The following is a 23,213-nucleotide window of genomic DNA, read 5'->3' as shown; positions in this document are numbered from 1 at the left end:
TTATTACAGAGTTGATAGTCAAGACTCAAACTCGGGATTGCTGAAGAATATTAATATTCATTCTTACATGCTTATTAGCAGAGCCATATTGTAAAAGTAATTTTATTCTTCTATAATAATTGTTGTCTCCAAGGCTTACTGCTTCAGTGTGCTAACCTAGAACTTGCCCTGGAAGCTTCTAGCCTCTGTACAATCTAATCTAGACCTAGATTGTTTTCCACCTCTGAGACTGCCTCACCCTTCTGAGTAATTCTTTCAGATCTCTGGCTGGCTGGTTTAACTCAGTTATTCTGCCTCAAACTCTTCAAACTGACTGATTCAATCTGTCTTCTATCTCGGCTTCCTGCATTACTCTGCTTGGCAACTTACTAACTTGGGCAATCTATTTTATCTTCTGGCTCCTTCTCATTCTCTGACTTGTTCTGTCTTCACCTGGGTCTAGCTTGTTCTCTCTACAACTTGTCTCTATAGAACTGTTCTGGGAAAACTGACCCCCAGCCCCACCCTTCTCTGCACTGTTGTCTTAAGTAGCTTCCCATTTCTCTCTCTTTTCTGAGAATTGAGTATATCCTAGTCTGTCAAATCTTTCTCTAATTTGTCACTTTGTCTGCCTCTCAATTAGATATCACTTTCAAACTTGCATGCTTCCCTCTACAAACTAACTTTACTTTCATTGTTTGGGATTAAAGGTTTGTAGTAAGAGCATGTCTGTATTCCAGCTGGAAGGATTAAAGGCATGTGTTGAGGGCTGAGCCACATCACAACTAGAAACAGTTTCTTTCAGTAAATACCACAATCTTGGGGTTCACAGTGTTATCAAACATCCTACAACACCATATGCTAGTCTCAGGAGAATGGTACAATAAAAATACTACTTGGACTGCCATAGTAGGGGAGACACATTTTAAAGCATCTCTGTGGAGTTCCTACTGTGACAAGAGCTACATAGTTCCTATAGCATGCTCCCTTAACCCCTTGTTAGTAGATTTTTTTGTTTGGTTTTGGTTTTGGTTTTGGTTTTTTTTTTTTTTTTTTTTTGAGACAGGGTTTCTCTGCGTAGCCCGTAGCCCAGGCTGGCCTTGAACTCAGAAATCTGCCTGCCTCTGCCTCCCAAGTGCTGGGATTAAAGGCGTGTGCCACCACGTCTGACAGTAGATCTTTTTTTAAGACAACGAAGCTCAATCTGAGCTGAGGGGATCAGGAGATGCTTAGGTGAAAGGTTGGGATGAGCACTCACTGTGAGCTTGCAAAGGGCGCAAAGGGCGTCAAGCAGCTTGAAGAGAATCAAGGACACTTGCTGGGATGTGCATGGCAGTTTGAGGTTCTCCTGAGTGCCAGAAGAAGCCTGAAAAATGATTTGTTGGGTGAAGGAAATTCTCTTGATTTGCATCACCTTTTGCTGTTGACTTGGGCAGAAAAGAGAACAGAGAGGTGAGAGAAAGTAGTGGATACTTAGGGATGCTGCAGAAGCCAGCCAGAGCTGATGACAGCTTGTACTCAGCAGTGGCAGTGACATGGAAGGTATCGTTCAGAAACACTTAGTGGTTAAAATGGCAGGCTTAGGTGAGAGTTGGCAGGAAGCAGAAATAGCCTTGCATTTTCATTTTGATGAACTGCTGGTTAGGTTGCTATGTAAAGGGCCACTTCACTTTTTTGTTCACAGTGACCACATGTTTAATAAGGCCCTGTAGGAAGCGAAGGCATTGACATGTGGTATAAGATGAGAGTTGATGTTTGAGCTTGGTCCATGCATTCTATCTTTGGTTATTGATAACATCTCCTTGACCATTTTGTAGTGCCGTGATAGAGCACACCAATCGTGTCATCTTTCTGGAAGATGATGATGTTGCAGCAGTGGTGGATGGCCGTCTCTCTATCCACCGAATTAAACGAACTGCAGGAGACCATCCTGGCCGAGCTGTGCAAACTCTCCAGATGGAGCTCCAGCAGATCATGAAGGGTGAGTACCTTGTAATGCTAGGACTTGGGATGCTTCAAGAAAGGAAGCTCCTGCTTCCCTTACAGCTGATGAAGCTGTGGAGTCTTCCATATGATGAGTGGATGGCCTCTGGAGAAACGGTCTGCTGGTCTTAGAGTAGTTCTTGAATCTAACTCGTGGTTTGTTTTTAACTTTGTAAGAAGGAGGGAGTACCAAATGTTTAAAGATGCTTTGTAAGGGTAAGTATGCCTCATGTCTGTTCAGTACTCTTGTTATATTCTCTCTGTGCTTCAGCCTTCTCATGTATTGAGAGGGAGAAATAGAATCTATCACATTAAGGTTTGAGGATCAAGAAGGCTGATCTACACAAGCTCTTAGAATAGTGCCTGATACCTGTGTGCCCCACATAATGTGTACTGCCATTAACTGTTAGGGTTTATATTCTCCTTTCTGACTGTGCTGTAGTAGGGATTATATCATAGAGCTACTGTCCTCAAAGTCCCATGAGCCATATTACAGTTCATTCAAGGAAGTAAATATTGATCTTATTTATAAGTAAGAAGTTTTCCCGGTTGACATAGTAAAGGTTAGCTTGATCATTTGAACTTAAATTTGACTAAAAAATTTATCCTCTGCCCCTATTTTTGTATAACTATGAATTTTAGCTACTAAGCAAATAAAGTGGCTTTCTTCCTTGTTTGTTTCTCATGTAGAGTGGAAATACTCATCCAGGCTTTTAAGAAGTCAGTCTGAATGAAAATCCCTTGTTGCATGGCCTTTGTTTCATCTCTCAAGATTACCTTGAGATAGTGTGTTTATATTGAAGAGATAGTTGATTGTGTACAGATTTCTTAGCTTATTTACTGTTGTTTTAATTATATAATTTTTATTTTTGTAGGCAACTTTAGTTCATTTATGCAGAAGGAAATTTTTGAGCAGCCAGAATCCGTTGTGAACACAATGAGAGGAAGAGTCAATTTTGACGACTACACTGGTAATGACATTTTGTATTTTGTCATTTAAGTCTCCTGGGGGAGTGCCATTAGCAACCTGACAATTTATTGTCCTTCTTATAGATCTGTGGAACAGCTGAGATTGCCAGGTATCAAAGTGCGATTGCACTGTGTGTTGGTTGAGTCAGCTCAGATTTGGGGACAGAAAGTGGGCTGATGGGGACAGGTGCTGGGGGAGTGGTGGAGAGTCATGGTCTCCTAGGTAGTTTCCACTGGGTATGTTGGAGAGTTCTAGAGTTGGATAGCAGGGCTGGGGCTCACAGTGTGAATGTGCGTAATCCCACTAAGAGGTGACTGTCACACACTAGGTCCTTGCTGTGGTTGTCAGACCTTGGGCCCTTTGTCTGCCTGCCTGTATAATATGTGTACCACATTTGTGCCTGATTCTTTTGGAGATTAGAAGAGGAACTGGAACAGGAGTGTGATATAGTTGGGAGCCATCATGTGTGCTCTGGGAACAGAACCCAAGTTCTCTGCAATAACAGCAAGTGCTCTTAACCACTGAGCCATCTTTCCAGCCCCTAGGTTTCTGTCATAAGTAGCAAATCACGAACTTCTGCAGAGGTCTTTCATGTTTGCACTTTGCTCCATGTTGAAAGCAGAAGTCAAAGAGCAGCTCTGGTCTCTAGAGCACACACCACAGCAGCTTACAGATACCTCATGACTGGACTCTTGTCTCCAACTCATGTCACAGGAGTAGACCATAGCAGAGTTTCTGATGTAGTCTTGCCCTTAATAATTTAATCATGAATACATAATTAACAATTTGAATAAATATAAAATATGATCCAAGCACTAGAAAGTGTTTAAAGTTTAGTATTGAGTTTAGGAAAGGGATGTTGGGATGAGGGGAAGCCTCACGATGTAAGAAGGTGTAGGTTTGGAAGATGTAAGTGGAGGTCAGATGGGAACACTGGGCTGTCTGGAAGAGCATTAGCTGAGGGCATTGGTGTGAAAGCCATGAGGAGGCTGCTTATGCTCTCTTACGCTTATGCTCGGTAGTTTAGGGTATGTTCCAGGTCTAGGATTTGAAGAGTTATAAAAGTCAGTTTAGGAAAGTTGGGGAGAGGAACTGTCCTGAGGAGGTGGACGGTGGGCTCAGTGGGGCACCTCTGTTATGGAAGCTGAGTAGCTTTTAAAGTCTGGGTGCTATCTGGTCTGTAGGTGCCAGGGGAGGGAGAGCCTGGGTTATATATATCAGTACGATGTCGATCTGTCTGAGCACAGTAAAAAGAGGAAGAATGGGGAGCAGGGAGCAATAGGAGTGGGACCGTGAGGACCACATAGATCTGTGAGCGAGGAGACCCAGGGCCAGAGCACAGTGCTCAAAGCATTCGTGGAACTTAAGTCAGGAAAAAGACCTGTTTGCTAAGTGAAGAGAATGAGGCTGACTTTGAGAACTTCATGAGAACTTTATTCCTGTGGTTACTGTGTTGTCTTAATCCCTCTGTGCCACATCCTGGGGAACAAAACTAGGACCTTGCATGTGCCATGTGTGTCGTCTCCTTCTGAGTCATACACCAGCGCTGAGACAGTTACTGTGTTAAAACTCTTACGTGTATTACATGCATATGAGTTGTCTAATGTAAACAGGATAGCAGTTCTCGAGGACGTCAGAACTGTCAGTCTGAATGTTTGCCAAAGGTCACATTGCCAGTCATTCATGGAGCCAGACTTGGCTGTGTGTGTTCGTTCAGTGATGATCCTGAGGAACCCCACCTCCTAAGTCTTTCTATTTCCTAGTTATGGCTTATGTGGTCAGAGTTAGACTAAAGCATTATCTAGATTATGACATGCGTGGCAGGCTGAGGCAGGAGCAGCAAGAGGCCTGCCTGGGTCTCACACAGTGTATATAAGTCATTTCAGACCTTGGGGGACTCCTAGAATTAGCCTAAAAGCCATCAGGGAATTTGCTTGACTAAGTTTAAGAAACATGTCTTAACATGCCTGTTCTTGATCTCCATCTGCAATACTACCTTCTCTGGTAGACTGTCTGCGTTATATAGTCCCAAATGGCCTGGAACTCACTTTTGAAGACCAGGCCAGCCTTAGACTCACATATCTCCAGCTGCCTCTGGATTTAAAGGTGTGCCCTTCTCATACTAATTTGTCTGTTTTATATGGAGTTACCAATCTTGCTTTTGTATGACTCATCCCAGCCTCCAGGCGTTGTTTTTTTTTTTTTTTTTTTTTTCTTCTGTCTTATAGTCATCCATTTGGTTTTGTATGGCTGAGTTTCTGAAGTATATGGCAAGCCAAAGGAAGACAATCAATAGAAAATGATGAATAGACAGACAGAACAAAATATCAAAATGTCTAGCAGAAATTGACTGGGAAGACTTCTGTAACCCAGTCAGCTGGAGTTTAGTCAGGGTAAAAAATGGTCCCTCAAGTAAGGGGAGGCTTCGGAGGATCAAGAGTGGGCATTGTCAAATTGGGTAGAGCAGAAACAGACCTGGGATGGTGAGGTGGTTCTAACTTTTCAGCTTTTCCCTCCCTCTGCAGACACTTGTTTATTATGGGGAAACAGTAGTAACATCTGTTAGAAATAGTTTTTCCTTGGAGCTGTTCCCAAGGGCTCAGTGGTTTTTTTATTTTATTTTATTTTTTAAATTCTTAGGCTGTTTTTTTTTCTTGTGCCTATCACAGTGTTAGAAGGCTATCCTGTCTTCAGATTGGAGAGAACAAACATTCTTGGGCCTGAAATGGTGGGGTGGGTGGGAAAACCCCATTTCCAGAGGCAGTTTCTCAGTGGATTCAAACAGCACACAATATTTTACCAACAGAACACACATCATACTTCCTAAAGTGTAGCACACACCAAGACCTGTGCAAACACTGTACTCTTACACTGTGTTTTGATTAAGAGCAGGCACAGAAGTTAACCCGGAAATGCTCACAGGGGACCTGGAAACCATGAATAGTGTGGTTTTATAGTCCAAGTCATTTGGGAAACCAACCATTTTGTTGTTGCTTTGTTTGGTTTCTACTTTGGTGGTGTCTGGGGACTGGGAGGCTAATACACATGAGCAGGTGTGTCTGTGTGAATGTGGAGGTCAGAGGTCGCATGCCTTTCTCAGTACCTTTCACCTTATCTCCTGAACCTGGGGCTTACTGACTGGCTGCACTGGCTGATCATTGGGCTCCACCTTCCTAATGTTGGGACTTGCTGGTCTCCATCTTCGTAATGCTGGGATTACAGGCACCTGTCATTGTGCCCAATGTTTTATGTGAGTGCTAGAGATCCAAATTAGGTCTTCACACTTGCTGAGAGAATATTGTTGTCACCATCACCATCTTCAGAGACGATCCAAAGGATTTCAGTAAGTGGGCAGAGAGGAGAGATGCCCCAGCAGTCCAAGTGAGGCCAACATTGGAACTGAACAGTTAAGTCAGTGGCCATGGCAAAGACTGAGAGAAAAGAGGGCTTGCATACAAACAGGACTGCAGGATTCTATGCACATCAGTACCACATTAAAAAACCTCTCTGGGCTGAGGGGTGGCTTAAGGGACCAAAATGCATCACTGTTGCATTAAGGAATGGGAACAGGAACTTCCTCTTGGAGTAGTTTGACCAAGAACCTCAAGTTTGAGTTCTGCTTCTCCATTGTGGCTAGTGGCCTCTTGGCAGCATGTCTGTTGTATAGGACTGATCTGTCTGTCCCTGTTCCTTCTCTGTTGTGTCTGATCTCTCTGTTTGTTGTGTTATCCCTAACAAAAGTTACTTGACTGACTCAGAACACCATTCGGTCATAGAATGTGCACACGTTGCTCCCAACATTTATGTGTTGTTTGTTTTAAGGTTGCTTTCAACCTGTCTGCTGCTTTCAGCAATGATTGCCACAGTACACGTGCGTTATTCTTCTCGGTCGGCCATGGAAGAGTCCATAATCCTAAGAGTAAGGCTGTGCATTGAGCCTAAGTTGTAAACCTGATTGCATGGGAAATCCTACACATAGTAAAGTCGGTCACATTGTTCTCTTAAAGGCAGGTTGGCTAAACAGCCTGCATATACATAGACTAGCAGGGTGAATGCATAGTCCTACACGATCTCTGAACAATGTAAATATGGCTGCAGGGTCTGGCAGTAGTTTAGTCTCTTTGAAGACAAGAAGTGCTCTTAGAAAAATATATTACCATAGTTTGGAGTTTGTAGAAATAAACATAATGTAATTTTCTAGGTAGGTTTATTAAAGTATAATTAGACATAATGAAAATAATCATTTTGTATATTTGATTGTACCTACCTATGTTCATGTGTTTAGGGAGGGGTGTGTGTGTGTGCACATATGTTTATATTTATATATATGTGCACTTGCTTGCTTGCTTGTGCTGATGTAGAAGCCAGAGGTCAACCTTGGGTGTTGTTTCTCAGGCTTATTCCACCCTGTTTTGTTTGTTTCTTTAGATAGGGTCTTTCACTGAGACTTGGCATTTATGGATTAGACTGGCATGGCTGGCGGTGAGCCCCAGGAATCCTTCTGCCTACTCTTCCCAGAGCTAGGATTATAAGCACACTCCATCATCCTCAGCCTTTTAAATGGGTTCCGGGGATCAAACTCATGCGTGTGTGACAAGCATTTATGGGTTAGCCTATCTTCCCAGTCTTACTTTATCACTTATCTTCTTCCATTGGTTGTTTTGTGTATGTGTGTGGTTACATATATATGTGTGATAGTATCTAGGGAGAGGTCAGAGCACAGCTTGCCGGAGTTATTTCTCTCCTTTGTCATGTGGGTCTGGGGTAAAGTGAGGCCATCAGGGTTGGCCACCTTTACTTGCTAAGTCATCTCGCCTACACAAATTCATCATTTTAAAAACATTATTTTTCAAAAAGGCTTCCTTATTTTTATTTTGAGTGAGTGTTTTGCCTGTATGTAGGTATGTGCACCGTGTGCATGCCTGTGCCTGAAAAAGGTGTTAGATCTTCTAGGACTGGAGTTACAGATGCTTGTAAACTGCTGTGTGGGGACTGGGAACTGAACTTATTTGTATCCTGTGCAAGAGCAGCAAGTCCTCTGGACCACTGAGCCATCTCTCCAGCCCCAAAGTCATCATTCTAAATGTAACATTCTGTTATAATTTTTTACGGAGACAGGATCTTGCTGTGTTGCCCAGGCTACTTTATCTTGAATTATTAGTGTCAATGACTCTGTCGTCTCAGCTTCCTGATAAGATTCTGGGTTTGATAGACCTTTGTAACAGCCATAATCATATCTTCAACGGAGGCACGACATAGAACAGATCAGTCATTCTGGAAACTCCCTTATGCCCTCTTGTTATCCTCTCTCCAGATCCAGCTTTTAGTGCCAACTGACCCGCTGCTTCTATCCCCATAATTTTCCTTTGAGGTAGTCTTCAATGTACAGAGAGGAATGAAAAGTGACTCAAAGTAGAGCCCATGCCTGTCTATACGCCTTGGTGGGTGGGTGAGGTGAGTGCAGATGGGGGAGGGTCCAGTTCCAAAAAGGAATATGAATTACTTAAAACAGTATTATTAATTTTTCACATTGACAGTGGAGACTGATGAAAAGTGATTCCCTGTTTTATATCGATCTTTCCTAAGTAATTATATGCACAAATTTCTATTTCAGTGAATTTGGGAGGTTTGAAAGATCACATTAAGGAGATCCAGCGGTGTCGGCGGTTGATTCTTATTGCTTGTGGCACAAGTTACCACGCTGGTGTGGCAGTAAGTGGCCCCTTCACATTTCAGTTATGTTGGGTTGAAATCAGGATATTGGCACATCAGTCCTATTTCTAATAACCTTTAAAAGCTGAAATCTGTGAAAGGGACTTATGTTGGTTGTCAGTAAAGAAACTGGGACATGTTGGCCTCTTAATAAATTGCATTAGTTGTAGTTACTTTATAAGGAGGCAGGTTAAACCCTGGCCTGTGTAGGTCTCTTACTTTAAGATCAATTTCCAAAGTTGATGATAATAATTTTTTATTTGCTGCAACACAAAATATTTATTTTTTACCCTGAGAGCCTTTTTTTGTTTCCCTAAGGGTTTCTCTGTGTAACCCTGGCTGTCCTGGGTGACCTGGAATTCACTTTGTAGACCAGGATGGCCTGGAACTCACATCCCCTTGCCTCTGTAGGTGAGGGCCACCACACCAATCATTTATTGAACGTGTGAAATTATCTGGTTACCAGCCTTCACATGTCAGCAAGCTGTGCTTTTCCAGAGATCCTCTCCCCACACTTCTTGGCCTGAGAAGGTGGCATTTCATAAGCATGAAGAGAGAGTAAGTTAAAGACGCTAGTGAGACCTTAAGGAAGATGTGGATGAGGTCAACTCTATAACATCCATTTGTGACCAGGTTTCCTGCTCAGAAGAAAGCATTTGATTCCTGCTGCATTCAGCTCTGATCCTCAATTTGGGTATAAAATATTGCTATGTTAGAATTCTCTGAATCATCTGTCTTCTCTAAGGGAGAGATTTCATAAGGGATGTATGTGCCAAAATTAATGAAAGCACGTAAGAAATCTCTTGTGAGTAGCCTATGAAATAGTGCTGTTTATTCTATTCATCCTAGACTGAATGTTCACTTTTATGATGTAGTCAAGAGCGAGTGACAGACACATGTCTTCTTTCAGTGTGTCTGTACCCGACTAGTAACAACTGCCTATGCTCAAGTTGGTCAGAAATCAGCATGCCTTCCAGAGTTTAACTGCCTTATGGGCTTTCGGGTCATAGAATGGCATTTGCAGCATAAATAGTTATTTTTTTAGGTTAGGATGAAAATATTTAACTATATTTGTAAAGTATTTCTCATCAACACATTAGTTTGAGATACTTTTTGGTTACATTATTTTTAAATATCTGGTAGGTTGTTAGGCTTGTTTGAAGATAAATGCCAATATAATGCATTTGTAATGTAGGGGGAAATTTTTTTATTTCCATTTGTTTAAAGGAAGACATATAGCTTGCAAGTGTCAGTAACTGACTTAGAAATAGTTACAAATAAATTACACCAACAGAAAAGTAATTAAAAATTGGAACGTTTAATTTTCAAATACTTGGCATTTATGTTGCTGTCATATTGCTTAAAAACTACTAAACTAGAAGCATTGTGGGACCAAACACAGAAGAACAATTCTGTTTGCTTGTGGGCAAGCAAAAGTGTAAGAGCTGTGGAATACAGACAATTCTGCAGGGGTTTTTGGTTTAAATTTCCCCCTTTCTCTTTCTCTCTCTTTCTTCCCTCCCCCTCTTAACTCTCTTTTGCCGTTTGTGTGTGTGTGTGTGTGTGTTTGTGATGGATGGGTGTTCAGAGAAGTCAGGAGCGTGTAGGGTTCCTTGGAGCTGGAGAATGCATGGTTGTGAGCCCTCAGTCACAGGTGTTGGGAGACAAACTCAGTCCTCTGCAAGCTGCTCTCCTGCTCCAGCCTTTGTGATTTTGTTGCTGTAGAGGAGGAATGTGCTATAAAAGAGGGGGCTAGTGACAGGCAGGGCAGGGCTGGCTGGCCTGAGGAACAGGTGACAGGCTGCTGACAGGAAGAAAGTGTCTGTTATCAGCACTAAAGTTCCACCATGTGCCTGTACATCTGTAGGGCTGAAAGAGACTGGGGCCTGAAGGTTTGCTTTCTGTTGTTTGTAATTTTCTGACCTTTAGAATAAAAGGAACTTAGTGAGAATGAGACTTAGTAAAAGGATTGGGAATTCCCTTTGAACACAAGCGTGTTGTTTCCTCTTTCACACCATGCTCCATTGCTCCAAAGTTGACAACAAGGAGCTGCCCTAAACAGAACTTCTTAAATGTATTCACATTTTTGAAATAGTATTATTTATACATATAGTACATTTAAAAATTTCACTGAATATGTACATTATTACAATTTAACTTTAATTTTATATGTTTAGAATTAGAGAATTAGTGATACACAAGTTGACTCAGAACAGTGCTTTTTCTGCTCAAATGTTTCATATTTGTGGATATATTTGCTTGTAAGCATGTTTCATGGAGCTTGGAATTATGGCTGACACCTGTAATGCCAGCACTCAGGAGGCTGGGACAGGCACTTACTGCAGATCTGAGGTCAGCTGGGTCTGTACTGAGTTCCAGATCAGTCTAGTGTTAAACAAAATAGAGCATCCACATTGGTAGTTTTTCTCAAAGACTTGCACTGAAAGTTAGCAGTGCGTATCTCTTAGAAGTAGGGTGGTGAATGCTTTAAATTTTTTCTTTAATTTGTGTTTCTTAGTGGTTTCCAAATGTATGCCTTGTTTTTCTGTGGCAGTGCTGGGGTGGGGCCCAGGGCCTTATGCAAGCTAGGCCAGTGCTCACCACTGAGCTACCCCTCTCGTCTCTGTGCTCGCTTTGTAATTAGAAAAGTGGAGACCAAAGAAGTTCAGTGAAAAAGGATGTCCTAAGGCAGCGTGTGTTCTTTCCCCTGTAGACCCGCCAGGTCCTGGAGGAGCTGACCGAGCTGCCCGTGATGGTGGAGCTTGCCAGTGACTTCTTGGATAGAAACACTCCAGTCTTTCGAGATGATGTTTGCTTTTTCATTAGTCAATCAGGTGTGTTCATTTTTAATTTGAAGGGGAAAAAGTTATTTTAAGTCAAGTTTCCTAATAAGTCAACCCTATCTTTTAAACTGACACTTAGCAGGGCGTGGTGGCTCACGACTTTAATCCCAGGCAGGCGGATTTCTGAGTTCGAGGCCAGCCTGGTCTACAAAGTGAGTTCCAGGACAGCCAGGGCTACACAGAGAAACCCTGTCTCAAAAAAACAAAAAACCCCCAAAAAACCAAAAAACCAAAAAAACCCTGACATTTAATCTGGTATTTCAGATGACCTGGTAAATACAGATTGTCTTCACTTGTACTAATACATTCTTTAAGACTTAGTAAAAATGAACATCTTTTTTACATATAGCTTAAAGAGTTTAATTTTCAGATAAGAAACAAAAACTGATCCTAGAAATCCTAGTTTTTGTTGTTGTTTGAGACAGGGTCTCACTATGTAGCCTTGGCTGGCCCGAACTTATCTAGGTAGACCAGGCTGGCTTCCAACTCAGTGATATGCCTGCCTCTTCAACCCAAGCCCTAGGATAAGTTTAATAAGAACACGCCTTATGCTTTATTTAAAACAAGTGATAGTATTAAAAGCATGGCAGTCGGTTGGTTTTTCGCGTATGAAACTGCATCATCTGAAACTGCTCTCTGTTACTGTTGTCCATTTTACACAGGCGAGACAGCTGACACCCTGATGGGTCTTCGTTACTGTAAGGAGAGAGGAGCCTTAACTGTGGGGATCACAAATACAGTCGGCAGTTCTATATCAAGGGAGACAGATTGCGGGGTTCATATTAATGCTGGTCCTGAGATTGGCGTGGCCAGTACAAAGGTAAATTTTTGGTTTCTTCCATGGAAGTTACTTAACCATACTGTTGGTAAGAGACTCTGATCTGTGGGCAGTTACTGTACTCTCTTCTCTTAGGGAGGAGAGCAGGAGGAATCCCTGGGGCTTGTTAGTCATCAACTTAGCTCCAGGTTCAGTGAGTGACTGTGTCTTAGGGAACATGACAGAGATTGATAGAGCAGGACACCTGATGGCCTGTTCTCCTGTGCATCTGCACGGATACATGTATGTGCACTCACAGTTAATGTGTGGATACATGTGTGTGCACTCACAGCTCATGTGTTGATACATGCATGATCACTCACAGCTCATGTATGGATACATGCATGCTTACAATGCCCGTCTCTCCCTTCCCCACACAGTCAAATAAATAAAACTTACTTATTTTATGTATGTGAATACACCTTCACTGTCCTCAGACACAGCAGAAGAGGGCATAAGATCCCATTACAGATGGCAGTGAGCCACCATGTGGTTGCTGGGAATTGACCTCAGGACCTCTGTAAGAGTAGCCAGTGCTGAGCCATCTCTCCAGGCCAGCATTAAAACTTATTTAAATTTTAAAAGTAGATCTTACATGGCAGCATCTGTTTCTGTTTAGACAGTGCATCTGTAGAAGCTTAAAAATACTTTTGTTTTAAAGGTGTTTAAGTCTGCTTTGCTCTCTGAAGTTGAGATATGATTAAATGTAAGAAATATCCAACTCTTTGCAAGCTGTATTGATATAAAAGATTACTCTCCACAAATATGTTGCTTTTTATAATTTTGAAAGTTTAGTTTTTTTCTGCTTAAGCTTAACATTTTTTGTTGATTCTCTAATAAGATATTTGTCAGTGGTTTAGACTTTAATCTATAAAGACTATTATGGAAAACTTTTTGTAGGAAAATATATGATTTTTGTTTAAAACTCTTTTGAGTTTTTTGTTTTTGTTTTAAGAGCCTTGGTATTACTATAATTTCCACATAGCTGAAATGTAGATTTTCTTCATATCATAAGATGTGAATTCATCCTTGGTGAATGCATAGCTAGCTATTTGCAGCCGTGTTGAGACAGCCCTGGTGCAGTGTGGGAACACAGGCTTCTCATCCAGAGCATGTTGGGAACCACTGCACTTCCACATGGTGTGGCCATACAGGACGAGGAGTTGCAAGGGAGTAAGTCTTTCATTTACGAGAGCTCTAATTTCCCTCTCTCGTTTTACTATGAAGGTTCGCATGCATGGAGTGGTTACAGTGACCTTAACACCCACTACCCACTGTCTAGATTCCACCCTTAGTCTTTTCTACAGCTTTGCACTGTCCTGTGTAACTTACTCGGTTGTGCAGCTGTCGGCACACACAGTTCTAGGAGACTGGGCTCCTCTCTGTGCTCACTCAAACCTCCACCCATGGCACGCTCATCACTACTCCCTTTCTTACTAAATACTGTCGTTTCCAGAGAGTTCTCATGAATGGGAGCTTTATGATACTTGTGCTTTGTAACTGGCTTTCATCGAGCGTGACGCCTTTGAAGCTGTTCATGTTGTTATTAGTTTCAGCAGTTCTTTCTTTGAAAGCAAATCCTTTTACTTTTTTTTTTTTTTAAATCGAAACAAAGATTTATAGGAAGTTGCGAAGCTGCATTAGTCAGCTTCACATTATAATAACAAAATACCTGAAACAGCTAATTCTGAGGGAGTGAGGTTTCTGTGAGTTCACAGCTTGGGAGCGTCAGGTCGAAGTTAGACAGCCTCATGGTTTTTTGCTCTGGCTAGACTCTCATTCCATGGTGAGGAGAATGAACAGAGCAGAGATGATCTGAGAGTCAGAGGTCCCACAAGATCCTTCCCAGACATTTTCCAAGGTGACGAAAGAACCCCTCATTAGACCAGCTCCTACTAAAAGGAGGAGGTCCTACGACCTTCCAGGGGTGTCTCTAACATGGACTGGTACCTGCTCCTAGCCCCAGTGCAGAGAAGTCTCTTGAATGCATCACTTAGCTTCCCAGTGCTTCCGTCTTATAAGGAAGCAAGCATCTTCTTAGTGATTTCTTTTTAAAGTGACTCAGTTTTAGTGAGTATTGGCAAGGGTCTCAGCAGGAAAAGATACCTACTACCAACATCACCCAAGCCTGATAGTCTTGAGTTCGCTCCCCAGAACCCGTGTAGGGGAAGGAGAGAACCGACTGCCTATAAGTTGTCTTCCGGCCTCCACACATGCAGGGACTATTGTACCCCAAATACCCTCTAAATAAATTAATTAAAAAATTTTAAAGAAGTATGGCAATATAATGCAGCTTCATTTTTCTTAGATTTCAAAGTAGTTTTATTTTCAGCTGTCTTAGGTATTCTTGGCATAGGGTTTTATAAATAAGCTTTGGTATATTTTAATTCAGATTATTTCTGAACGGTGAATGTGAGTTTCTATGTTCTAAGTAATCACAGAAGTTGCTTAGTGCTCCCATCACCGGCTCAGTAATGAGCCTGCATACAAGTCTCCACCTCTGCCGACAGCAGTGGTTGGCTTATGGCTGGCACTGACTTTCATAGCATCAGACCATGGATAATTTGGTGTTTCCTTAGGAAATGTGCAGAATTTGCAGTTTTTGTTATTGCAGATGTTTAAGTTTTTACCACACTGCTGACTTAGTTAGTGTTTTTTTTTTTTTTTCCCTCCCCCACCCCTATGTGTTTCAAGTAATTTTGTCTTTGGCTGAATAAAAAGAAAATCAAGTTGAAAAGTTCAGTTAACATTTTCTGGGTAAATTTTTTCAGATCTCAGACTGTAAGTGTGAGGTGTAGCTTGTTTTTATCATAATGAGTTTCTCGTTATGTACTGACGACATGGAATATGGTGGCTGGATATATACTCAGTGGTAGTAGCACTGTAGTGGTAGTGTGGGGGAGCTAGGCTGAGCGCTTGTTATCAGGTCAGATTGGATTTGGAATAGCTTTTATCTAAGGAGACCAAGATACTGGCCTGCTTTGCCCTGTTTACTGAAGGGTGCACCTTAGAACACAGTGTCCTTAAGCATGGAGTCAAGGGGGTGCTGTGGGCATACAGTGGGGACTGGTGGCAGTGGAAGCCAGGGTGGGCTGAGAAGGTGCCTCCTCAGCATGGCAGGAGTGTAGACACCGAGGAGTGATTCAGGGAAGATTACTGATTGAGTGTGAAACCACACTGCACTCTGGAGAACAACCATGTGCACAGCACAGTATGCCTAACAGTTTAAACATGAAAATTAAGTAAAACCTTTCGTGGCAAAGCAGTAGCATCTGGCCTTCCCCTTCAGCTGATGAGGAAGTGGCTTACAGGGTCTGTAAGCTGGAAGGTTCACATCGTATGCATCGTAGAAGAAACATCTTTCAGTCGCAAGTTTCTGCCAGTGCTCTTGAGTACAGTGTTCTGGCTGTGTATCAGAAATTGTAGTGGGTGCTTTCCGTGTCTGAGCTAACTATCAAGATTGTCTTGGGTTCTTGAACACTTAACATATAGGGCATCCGATGCTATAGGCGGGAAACCGGCTCAAGGTTCTTTGACACCACTAAACAAAGGAAGGTGCTTAGATGTTAAGTGTAAAAGAGCATTATAAAATTCTGACACTTAACGCTTATTTTTAACTGGATGGTTTTTGGGACAGGATCTTATGTATCTCAGGCTACCCTTGAACTTGTTCTGTAGTTAAGGAGAGTCTTAGCTTCCTCATCTTCCTGGCCCTGCTTCCTAAGTCTTGGGATTGTCGGTCTGTACCGTCCATGTGTGCAGACGTACTCAGCTAAATAATTAACTTTCTCTTCTTTTATTGAAAATAGATTTTTTTCATATTTAATATAAAAAAAGGAAAACTGGGGCCAGCAAGGTAGCTAAGTGGGTAAGCTAAGTGAGAGCTGATTCCAGAGGCTGCCCACTGTCCTCTATATATGCTCTCTGGCATGTACACACCCACCATTGACACACACACACACACACACACACACACACACACATACACACAAGTAAATCATGAATTACAAATATGTCATCGTAGGTTTGCAGTTTCTTTTTTGTGTTTTGTTTTGTTGTTTTTTTTTCGAGACAGGGTTTCTCTGTGTAGCCCCTGGCTGTCCTGGAACTCACTCTGTATATCAGGCTAGCCTCGAACTCAGAAATTCGCCTGCCTCTGCCTCCAAGTGCTGGGATCAAAGGCGTGTGCCACCACGCCTGGCAGTTTCTTAATTTTTATCGACTTACATACATTTATACTTTTATTGACTTTTTTGTTAGTGTTTTTGTTAAAATGTAAGACTGAGGACCTGTGCTCATGGGGTAGCTGTCAGGACAGTGCTTCTTGGCTCTCAGCGTGAGGATCTGAGGGGAGTTCTCAGCCCCAGCACAGGCACCTCAGCACTGGGGAAATGGAAATAGGTGGGTCCTGCATGTTCCTAAAGAGAACAGTACTGAGCCCTGGGTCCCCTGAGAGACGGTGTCTCAACAACAACAGAAAACCAGTAGGCCGCTCCCAATGAACACCTAAGGTTGACCTCCAGCTTCCACATGCACACAGGTGAATCTTCCCCCTAGGTGCCCTCTTCCCAGAAACTCAAACACAGTGAGAATGAGCCATGTGGTAGCTCACACCTCTACTTTCTGTGTTTACAAGGCTGAGGTGGGAGGATTATTCTGAACCCAGCTCAGGTGACCCTACCTTAAAAAGAAAACAGTGAAAATGAGGACCAGCCAGTAGGCAAAGGTTAAAGAGTATGTGTGGGAGGGGCCACAGTTTCTAGCCAGGGCCCTTCACTGTGGGGCGGGCACAGATTAACCGAAACTTCCTTCAGGCTTTCTTTCTCCTTCTTTCTTAGGACTGTGAGGGTCTCACTTGTGTTTTGTGAGAGACTGTGTGGGCCCAAGACATAGACTTAAGTGCTTTGTGATTAAAAATAGAGAGAGATTCCCAAGTACTAAGTCAGTCAGTATCTCTAGAGTTACGTGGAAGAGTTGAATAGTGAGGGGCTGGAGAGATGGCTCAGTTGTTAAGAGCACTAGCTGCTCTTATAAAGGACCCAGATTCAAATCCCATCATTCACATGACAGTTCACAATTGTCTATAATTCCAGTTCTAGGGAATCTGACACCCTCACACAGACAGACATGGAGGCAGAACACCAATGTAATTAAAATTTAAGAAAATATGAGCAGTGTGTATTGTGAAAGAATTAGGATTTAATTCTCATCTTTTGTTAAAAGTTTTCAAGTTCTTAAAATTCACTTTTCTGTTTTCTGTGGTGTTGTAGGCATACACCAGCCAGTTTGTGTCCCTCGTGATGTTTGCTCTCATGATGTGTGATGACAGGATCTCCATGCAAGAGAGACGCAAAGAGATCATGCTGGGACTGAAGCGACTGCCAGGTATGCATAGAAAACAATAGGGGTCTCTGTCTGCCTGTCCATTGGTCAGTTGTTCTGTCTCTGTATCTCTCCCCTGCACCCCCTTTCTTTTCTTTCTTTTTTTTTTGTGAGACAGGGTCTCACATGACCTAGGCTGCCCTCAGACTTAACTAGATAACTAGATAACTGAGGATGACATTGGTCTTCCTGCTTCTCCCTTGTGAGTGCTGAGATCACAAGCGTGGTGTCGTCATGCCCAGTGTATGCCAGGGCTTTGCACACGTAATCGAGCATTCTCCCACCTGAGCCACATTCCCAGCCTGAGCACTTTAGGACTGTAAACACTTACCAATTGCAGTTGGCCAAGACTCTGTTTTAGACTGTTTCTTCACCCTGCTAATTGGTTTTTTTGCTGTGCAGAAGTTTTTTAATTAGTAAAAATCACACCTTGCGTAAACTTCATGGGCTGCCATGCTCCACTGTGCAAAGCTGCAGAAACTTAATTTTATGAAGGCCTGCTTGTCAGTTCTTGTGGTCATTTCCTGTACTAGTGGGAGTTCTTTTGAAGAAGTTCCTGTCTTTGCCTTTGGCAACGTATTGAAGTATTTTCACAATATGATTTACTCCAGTACTTTCGGAGTTTCATATCCAAGACAGTCTTTAGTATATTTCACATTGGTGAGAAATAATGGATCTAATTATATTTGTCAATCTTCAGTTTTCCTAGTATGCTTCTTGAAGAGGTCATTTTTCTTCAAAGGTGATTTTTTCATTAGTGTATTTTCTTGACATTTTTTGTTAGAAATGGTGGCTGCAACCATGTGGTCTATTCCTGAGTCCTCTGTTCTGTGGTTTTCCATGTTAGGCTCTGTCAGAGCCATGTGTTGGTGATTACCACTGTGTCGTGCAGTCAGAGATGGAGTGTTGTGACAAATGCATCTGCATTACTCTTCCTGCTTAAGATGGCTTGGAGAGCTGGAATCTTTTGTGCTTTTTCTGTTTTGCTAGAGCAGTGGTTCTCAACCTTTCTAACACTGTGACCCTTTAATATGTAGTTCCTTGAGTGGCGGTGACTACAACATTATTTTTGCCGCTGCATCATAATTGTTATTTTGCTACTGTTAAGAATCATAATGTAAATATCTGTGTTTTTCAGTGGTCCTAGGTGACCCCTGTAAAAGGGTCATTTGACATACTCACAGGTTGAGAACCACTGTGTGAGTGCATCTGGATTCCATAGCAGTGATCAGAGCTGTCTAAGGCCCATCGACTCTAGAGTTATTTACAGCTGTGAGCTTGGCTCCCAGGTACCTAGAGCAGTCTTGCCTTTCCTGCCTTTCCCATACACTTCACTGCCGGGGCTGAGCTCCCTGCTGCCTGTATGTTTTGAAGGTCAGAGACTCACCTCCACCTCACCCTCAGCGCTTTGACTATGATTGTTCTCTGTACTCAGGCCCAGAGTAGTGCAGTTTTACACTTAATTATTTTATTTTATGGGTAGAGGTGTTTTGCCTGCATGTCTATCTGTGTATCATGCACATGCAAGTACCTGTAGAGGTGAGAAGAGAACATTAGATTCCCTGGAACTGGAGTCATAGATAGTCAAGAGCTGCCATGTGGGTGCTGGGAATTGAACCTGGGTCCCCTGAAAGGGCATCCAGTACTCTTAGCTGCTATTTCTGCAGCCTTGGTTAGTTCAGTTTTAAGAAGTAGGTTTCTTTCTAAGATGGTGTCTGGCCACTGCCCCCTGAGACATAGAGAATGACAGATTGGAATCCCATTGCTGCTGGAGGAGTCACTGTCTACAGACCCGTGCCTGGTTGAGGCTTTGAGGGCTGTAGTTTGTCCTGTGCGTAGGACTTTCTTATCTCCTCCTCAGGGATGCCTCCTTACCTTTGGATGAAACTTCTGTCGCCCTTCTCCCAAGCACGGGGCTGGAGCTGTGTTCTGTTTGGTTACTTTTTTGCCTGGCAGCTCTTCTGATTCTTTGTGTTTTGAAGAGTGATTGATATTCATTCTCATTCTCTCTCTCTCTCACTTCTTCTTTCTTCTTCTTCTTCTTCTTCTTCTTCTTCTTCTTCTTCTTCTTCTTCTTCTTCTTCTTCTTCTTCATCTTCCTTCTTCTTCTTCTTCTTCTTCTTCTTTCTTCTTCTTCTTTTTCTTCTTCTTCCTTCTTCTTCTTCTTCTTCTTCTTCTTCTTCTTCTTCTTCTTCTTCTTCATCTTCTTCTTCCTTCTTCTTCCTTCTTCTTCTTAATTCTTCTTAATTCTTCTTCTTAATTCTTCTTCTTCTTTCTTCTTCTTCCTTCTTCTTCTTCTTCTTCTTCTTCTTCCTTCTTCTTCTTCCTTCTTCTTCTTAATTCTTCTTCTTCTTTCTTCTTCTTAATTCTTCTTCTTCTTTCTTCTTCTTCTTCTTCCTCCTCCTCCTCCTTCTTCTCCTTCTCCTTCTCCTTCTCCTTCTCCTTCTCCTTCTTCTTCTTCTTCTTCTTCTTCTTCTTCTTCTTCTTCTTCCTCCTCCTCCTCCTCCTCCTCCTCCTCCTTCTTCTTCTTCTTCTTCTTCTTCTTCTTCTTCTTCTTCTTCTTCTTCTTCTTCTTCCTTCTTCTTCCTTCTTCTTCTTCCTTCTTCTTCTTCCTTCTTCTTCTTCTTCTTCTTCTTCTTCTTCTTCTTCTTCTTCTTCTTCTTCTTCTTCTTCTTCTTCTTCCTTCTTTCTTCTTCTTCCTTCTTCTTCTTCCTTCTTCTTCTTCCTTCTTCTTCTCTCCTCCCTCCCCCTCTCTCTTTCTCTCTCTCTCTCTCTTTTTGTTTGGTTTTGTTGTTGATTTTTGAGACTGTCTGTGTTGTGGCCCACGATGAGTTTTAACTGGGTATGGAGGGAGGAGGACTTTGAACTCTTGATCTTCCTGCCTCTACCTTCTGAGTACTTGGATCACAGGTGTTCTCCACTGTGTCCAATTTTATGTAGTCATGAGGACCGAGCCCAAGGTTACTTGTGCATACTAGCTGAGCACTCTACCAGTGAAGATTCATTGCTGGCTCCTTGAGGCTCCCTCTTTTCCTCCATGTTTTTCTTCTTCCCTTCCTTCCTTTCTTTTTAAATCTGACTCCTCCCTGACTGTGTTACAGAAGGTGTCTTCTGGCCCACCATCCCCTGAAAAGTCCAAATGAAGGCTTTTGATCTTATTTTCTATATGGTTGATTTGTAAGAGAGTGAGCAGTGGTTGAAGTTCTCATCTTGAAGCTGTAGTTTGTAGCTGCAGAGTTAATAAGATCTTTCTGATTTTGTTTCCATGTGTTAAGGGAATTTCATACTAATCTCACAGAAGAAAAGAATACTGGCCATTTTGTTGTTTGCTTATCTGTGAGGTGCACTTCTCATTTTTCAAGACTGCTCTGATCTCTGCCCTAACAGACTTGATTAAGGAAGTGCTGAGCATGGATGATGAAATCCAGAAGCTGGCGACAGAGCTTTACCACCAGAAGTCGGTCCTGATAATGGGGCGGGGCTACCATTATGCTACATGCCTTGAAGGAGCCCTGGTACGTTGTCTCACTTAAAGTTGATTTCACTCTAGTGACTTAGGGAGGGACAAGGAACATTTACTGTTATGTATTCCATAATGTGAGGGATTTAACACAGAGAGACAGGTAATCACTATATCACTAGCCTTGACATTCAAGTGAGTGAGTGAGTGAGTGTGTGTGTGTATGTGTGTGCACGCAGGCGCAGGAGGTGGTATACACAGCGCATGTGTGGAAATCAGTGAACAACTTAAACAGGAGTCAGTTTTCTCCTTCCACTGTTTGAATCCTGAGCATTGAACTTGGATCGTCAGGCTTGGTGGCATGCATTGGTTGTGTGCATCTTACTGTTTAAGCATCCTACTAACTCCCCATGTATTTGTAGACTGCATAGATTGAATTGTGTGTGTTTACTGTGGTTTATTTACCTAAGAACGTGCCATAGGACTCGACTCAAAAGTGAAGGCCATGATAACTTGGGCTTAGCAATTTAAGATATGAGCAACAGACCAAGGTTCATTAGATAAGCAATTGAAATGAAAATAAGGCAAGTAGATGAATGTTTGCAGAGTAGCGAAGCTCTGCGTTTGGTAGGCTGAAGCCTTAAGGATCTTCTTACAGTGCTTCAACCCAGGTCAGTGGGCGTCTGCTACATCTCGGGAGACCTAACCATCTCAGATGCTTTGTGGGCCAGTGGGCGTCTGCTACATCTCGGGAGACCTAACCATCTCAGATGCTTTGTGCAGTGGTTTGTTTTGTTTGTTTTGTTTTTCAAGACAGGGTTTCTCTGTGTAGCCCTGGCTGTCCTGGAACTCACTTTGTAGACCAGGCTGGCCTCGAACTCAGAAATCCGCCTGCCTCTGTCTCCCGAGTGCTGGGATTAAAGGCGTGCGCCACCACGCCTGCCTCAGTGTTTTCTTAAAAGTGGAATTTTGAAAAGTGAGCTAAAGACGTCTCTGGTTTTTTCATACTAGAAAATCAAGGAGATTACTTACATGCACTCGGAAGGCATCCTTGCTGGTGAGCTCAAGCACGGCCCTCTGGCCTTGGTGGACAAGTTGATGCCTGTCATCATGATCATCATGCGAGACCACACTTATGCCAAGTGCCAGAACGCTCTTCAGCAGGTGGTTGCACGGCAGGTAGGCCAAGTGCTGTGAGTGCCCTGGAGATCTGTGAGTGCCCTGGAGATCTCAGTGTGGTGACTAAGGCGCAGGTGGATTTTGTACTTGCATGATAGAGCAGGCGCAGTAGATGACAAACATGCTCACTTGTTGACGCCTTTGCTTTGCTCTCTATGTGAAAGGAGCTAGACATATGGATTTTGATGATACCCAATCATCATTTCTCTCATAATAGAAGAACTAAACCAAAACGAGGCCGTCGTCTCCAAATTCCTCCTTCCAACAGTTAACATAATGCTCTTTCTTTTTACCTTAACACTGTTAAGAACTTAAAAAAAAAAAAAAAAAAAAACCTAATGTTTGGTTTACACTAATATCATGGATGCTGTGGCTGATACCCCCCCCCATCAGCTGGTTTATATTTTAATTCCAGAAGATATTTCTCCCTAAGCGCAGTGTACTAGAAATAAACTTGAACTTCAAAGGAAGCAGACCTGTATTCAGGTACTAAACTTGGCATTTCTTAAGAAACCTACTGAGTCCACAAAATCTGTCTGTGCTTCTGTCTAAATGAGCAGTCAGACCACACGTGTGTGTCAGGCAGTGGAGCCCATGCCCACCTCTTGTCGCTCAGCATCTGCTTCCTGGTGACTGTGTTGTGTATTGTTTTCTTCCCAGGGGCGTCCAGTCGTGATCTGTGATAAGGAGGATACTGAGACCATTAAGAATACAAAAAGGACAATCAAGGTGCCCCACTCAGTGGACTGCTTGCAGGGCATTCTCAGTGTGATTCCCCTGCAGCTGCTGGCTTTCCACCTGGCTGTGCTGAGAGGCTACGATGTGAGTGACCGCCTCCATCCATCCATCCATCTATCTATCTATCATCTGTCTGTCATTTGTCTATCT

At 42.6% G+C, this 23,213-nt stretch overlaps 1 protein-coding gene across 3 annotated transcripts in view; it reads left to right on the top strand.

Annotated features, from left to right (window-relative positions):
• The window catches only part of Gfpt1 (glutamine--fructose-6-phosphate transaminase 1), a 49,691-nt gene that overhangs the window by 21,571 nt on the left and 4,907 nt on the right, over positions 1–23,213 (top strand). For all 3 annotated transcript variants that reach the window (XM_021165076.2, XM_029478737.2, XM_085840382.1), the window contains 9 exons: positions 1,797–1,960; positions 2,838–2,933; positions 8,547–8,644; positions 11,358–11,478; positions 12,150–12,307; positions 17,575–17,689; positions 21,074–21,201; positions 22,158–22,325; positions 22,986–23,147. In XM_021165076.2, the coding sequence (XP_021020735.2) occupies positions 1,797–1,960; positions 2,838–2,933; positions 8,547–8,644; positions 11,358–11,478; positions 12,150–12,307; positions 17,575–17,689; positions 21,074–21,201; positions 22,158–22,325; positions 22,986–23,147 (1,210 nt within the window). The remainder of the gene's footprint in view (positions 1–1,796; positions 1,961–2,837; positions 2,934–8,546; positions 8,645–11,357; positions 11,479–12,149; positions 12,308–17,574; positions 17,690–21,073; positions 21,202–22,157; positions 22,326–22,985; positions 23,148–23,213) is intronic.

This window comes from Mus caroli, unplaced genomic scaffold (genome assembly GCF_978045245.1).
Source record: "Mus caroli unplaced genomic scaffold, Mus_caroli_1 scaffold_7, whole genome shotgun sequence".
NCBI classification, from domain to species: Eukaryota; Metazoa; Chordata; class Mammalia; order Rodentia; family Muridae; genus Mus; species Mus caroli.
Note: the sequence above shows the minus strand (reverse complement) of the source record. Positions and strands in the feature narration are given on the sequence as shown.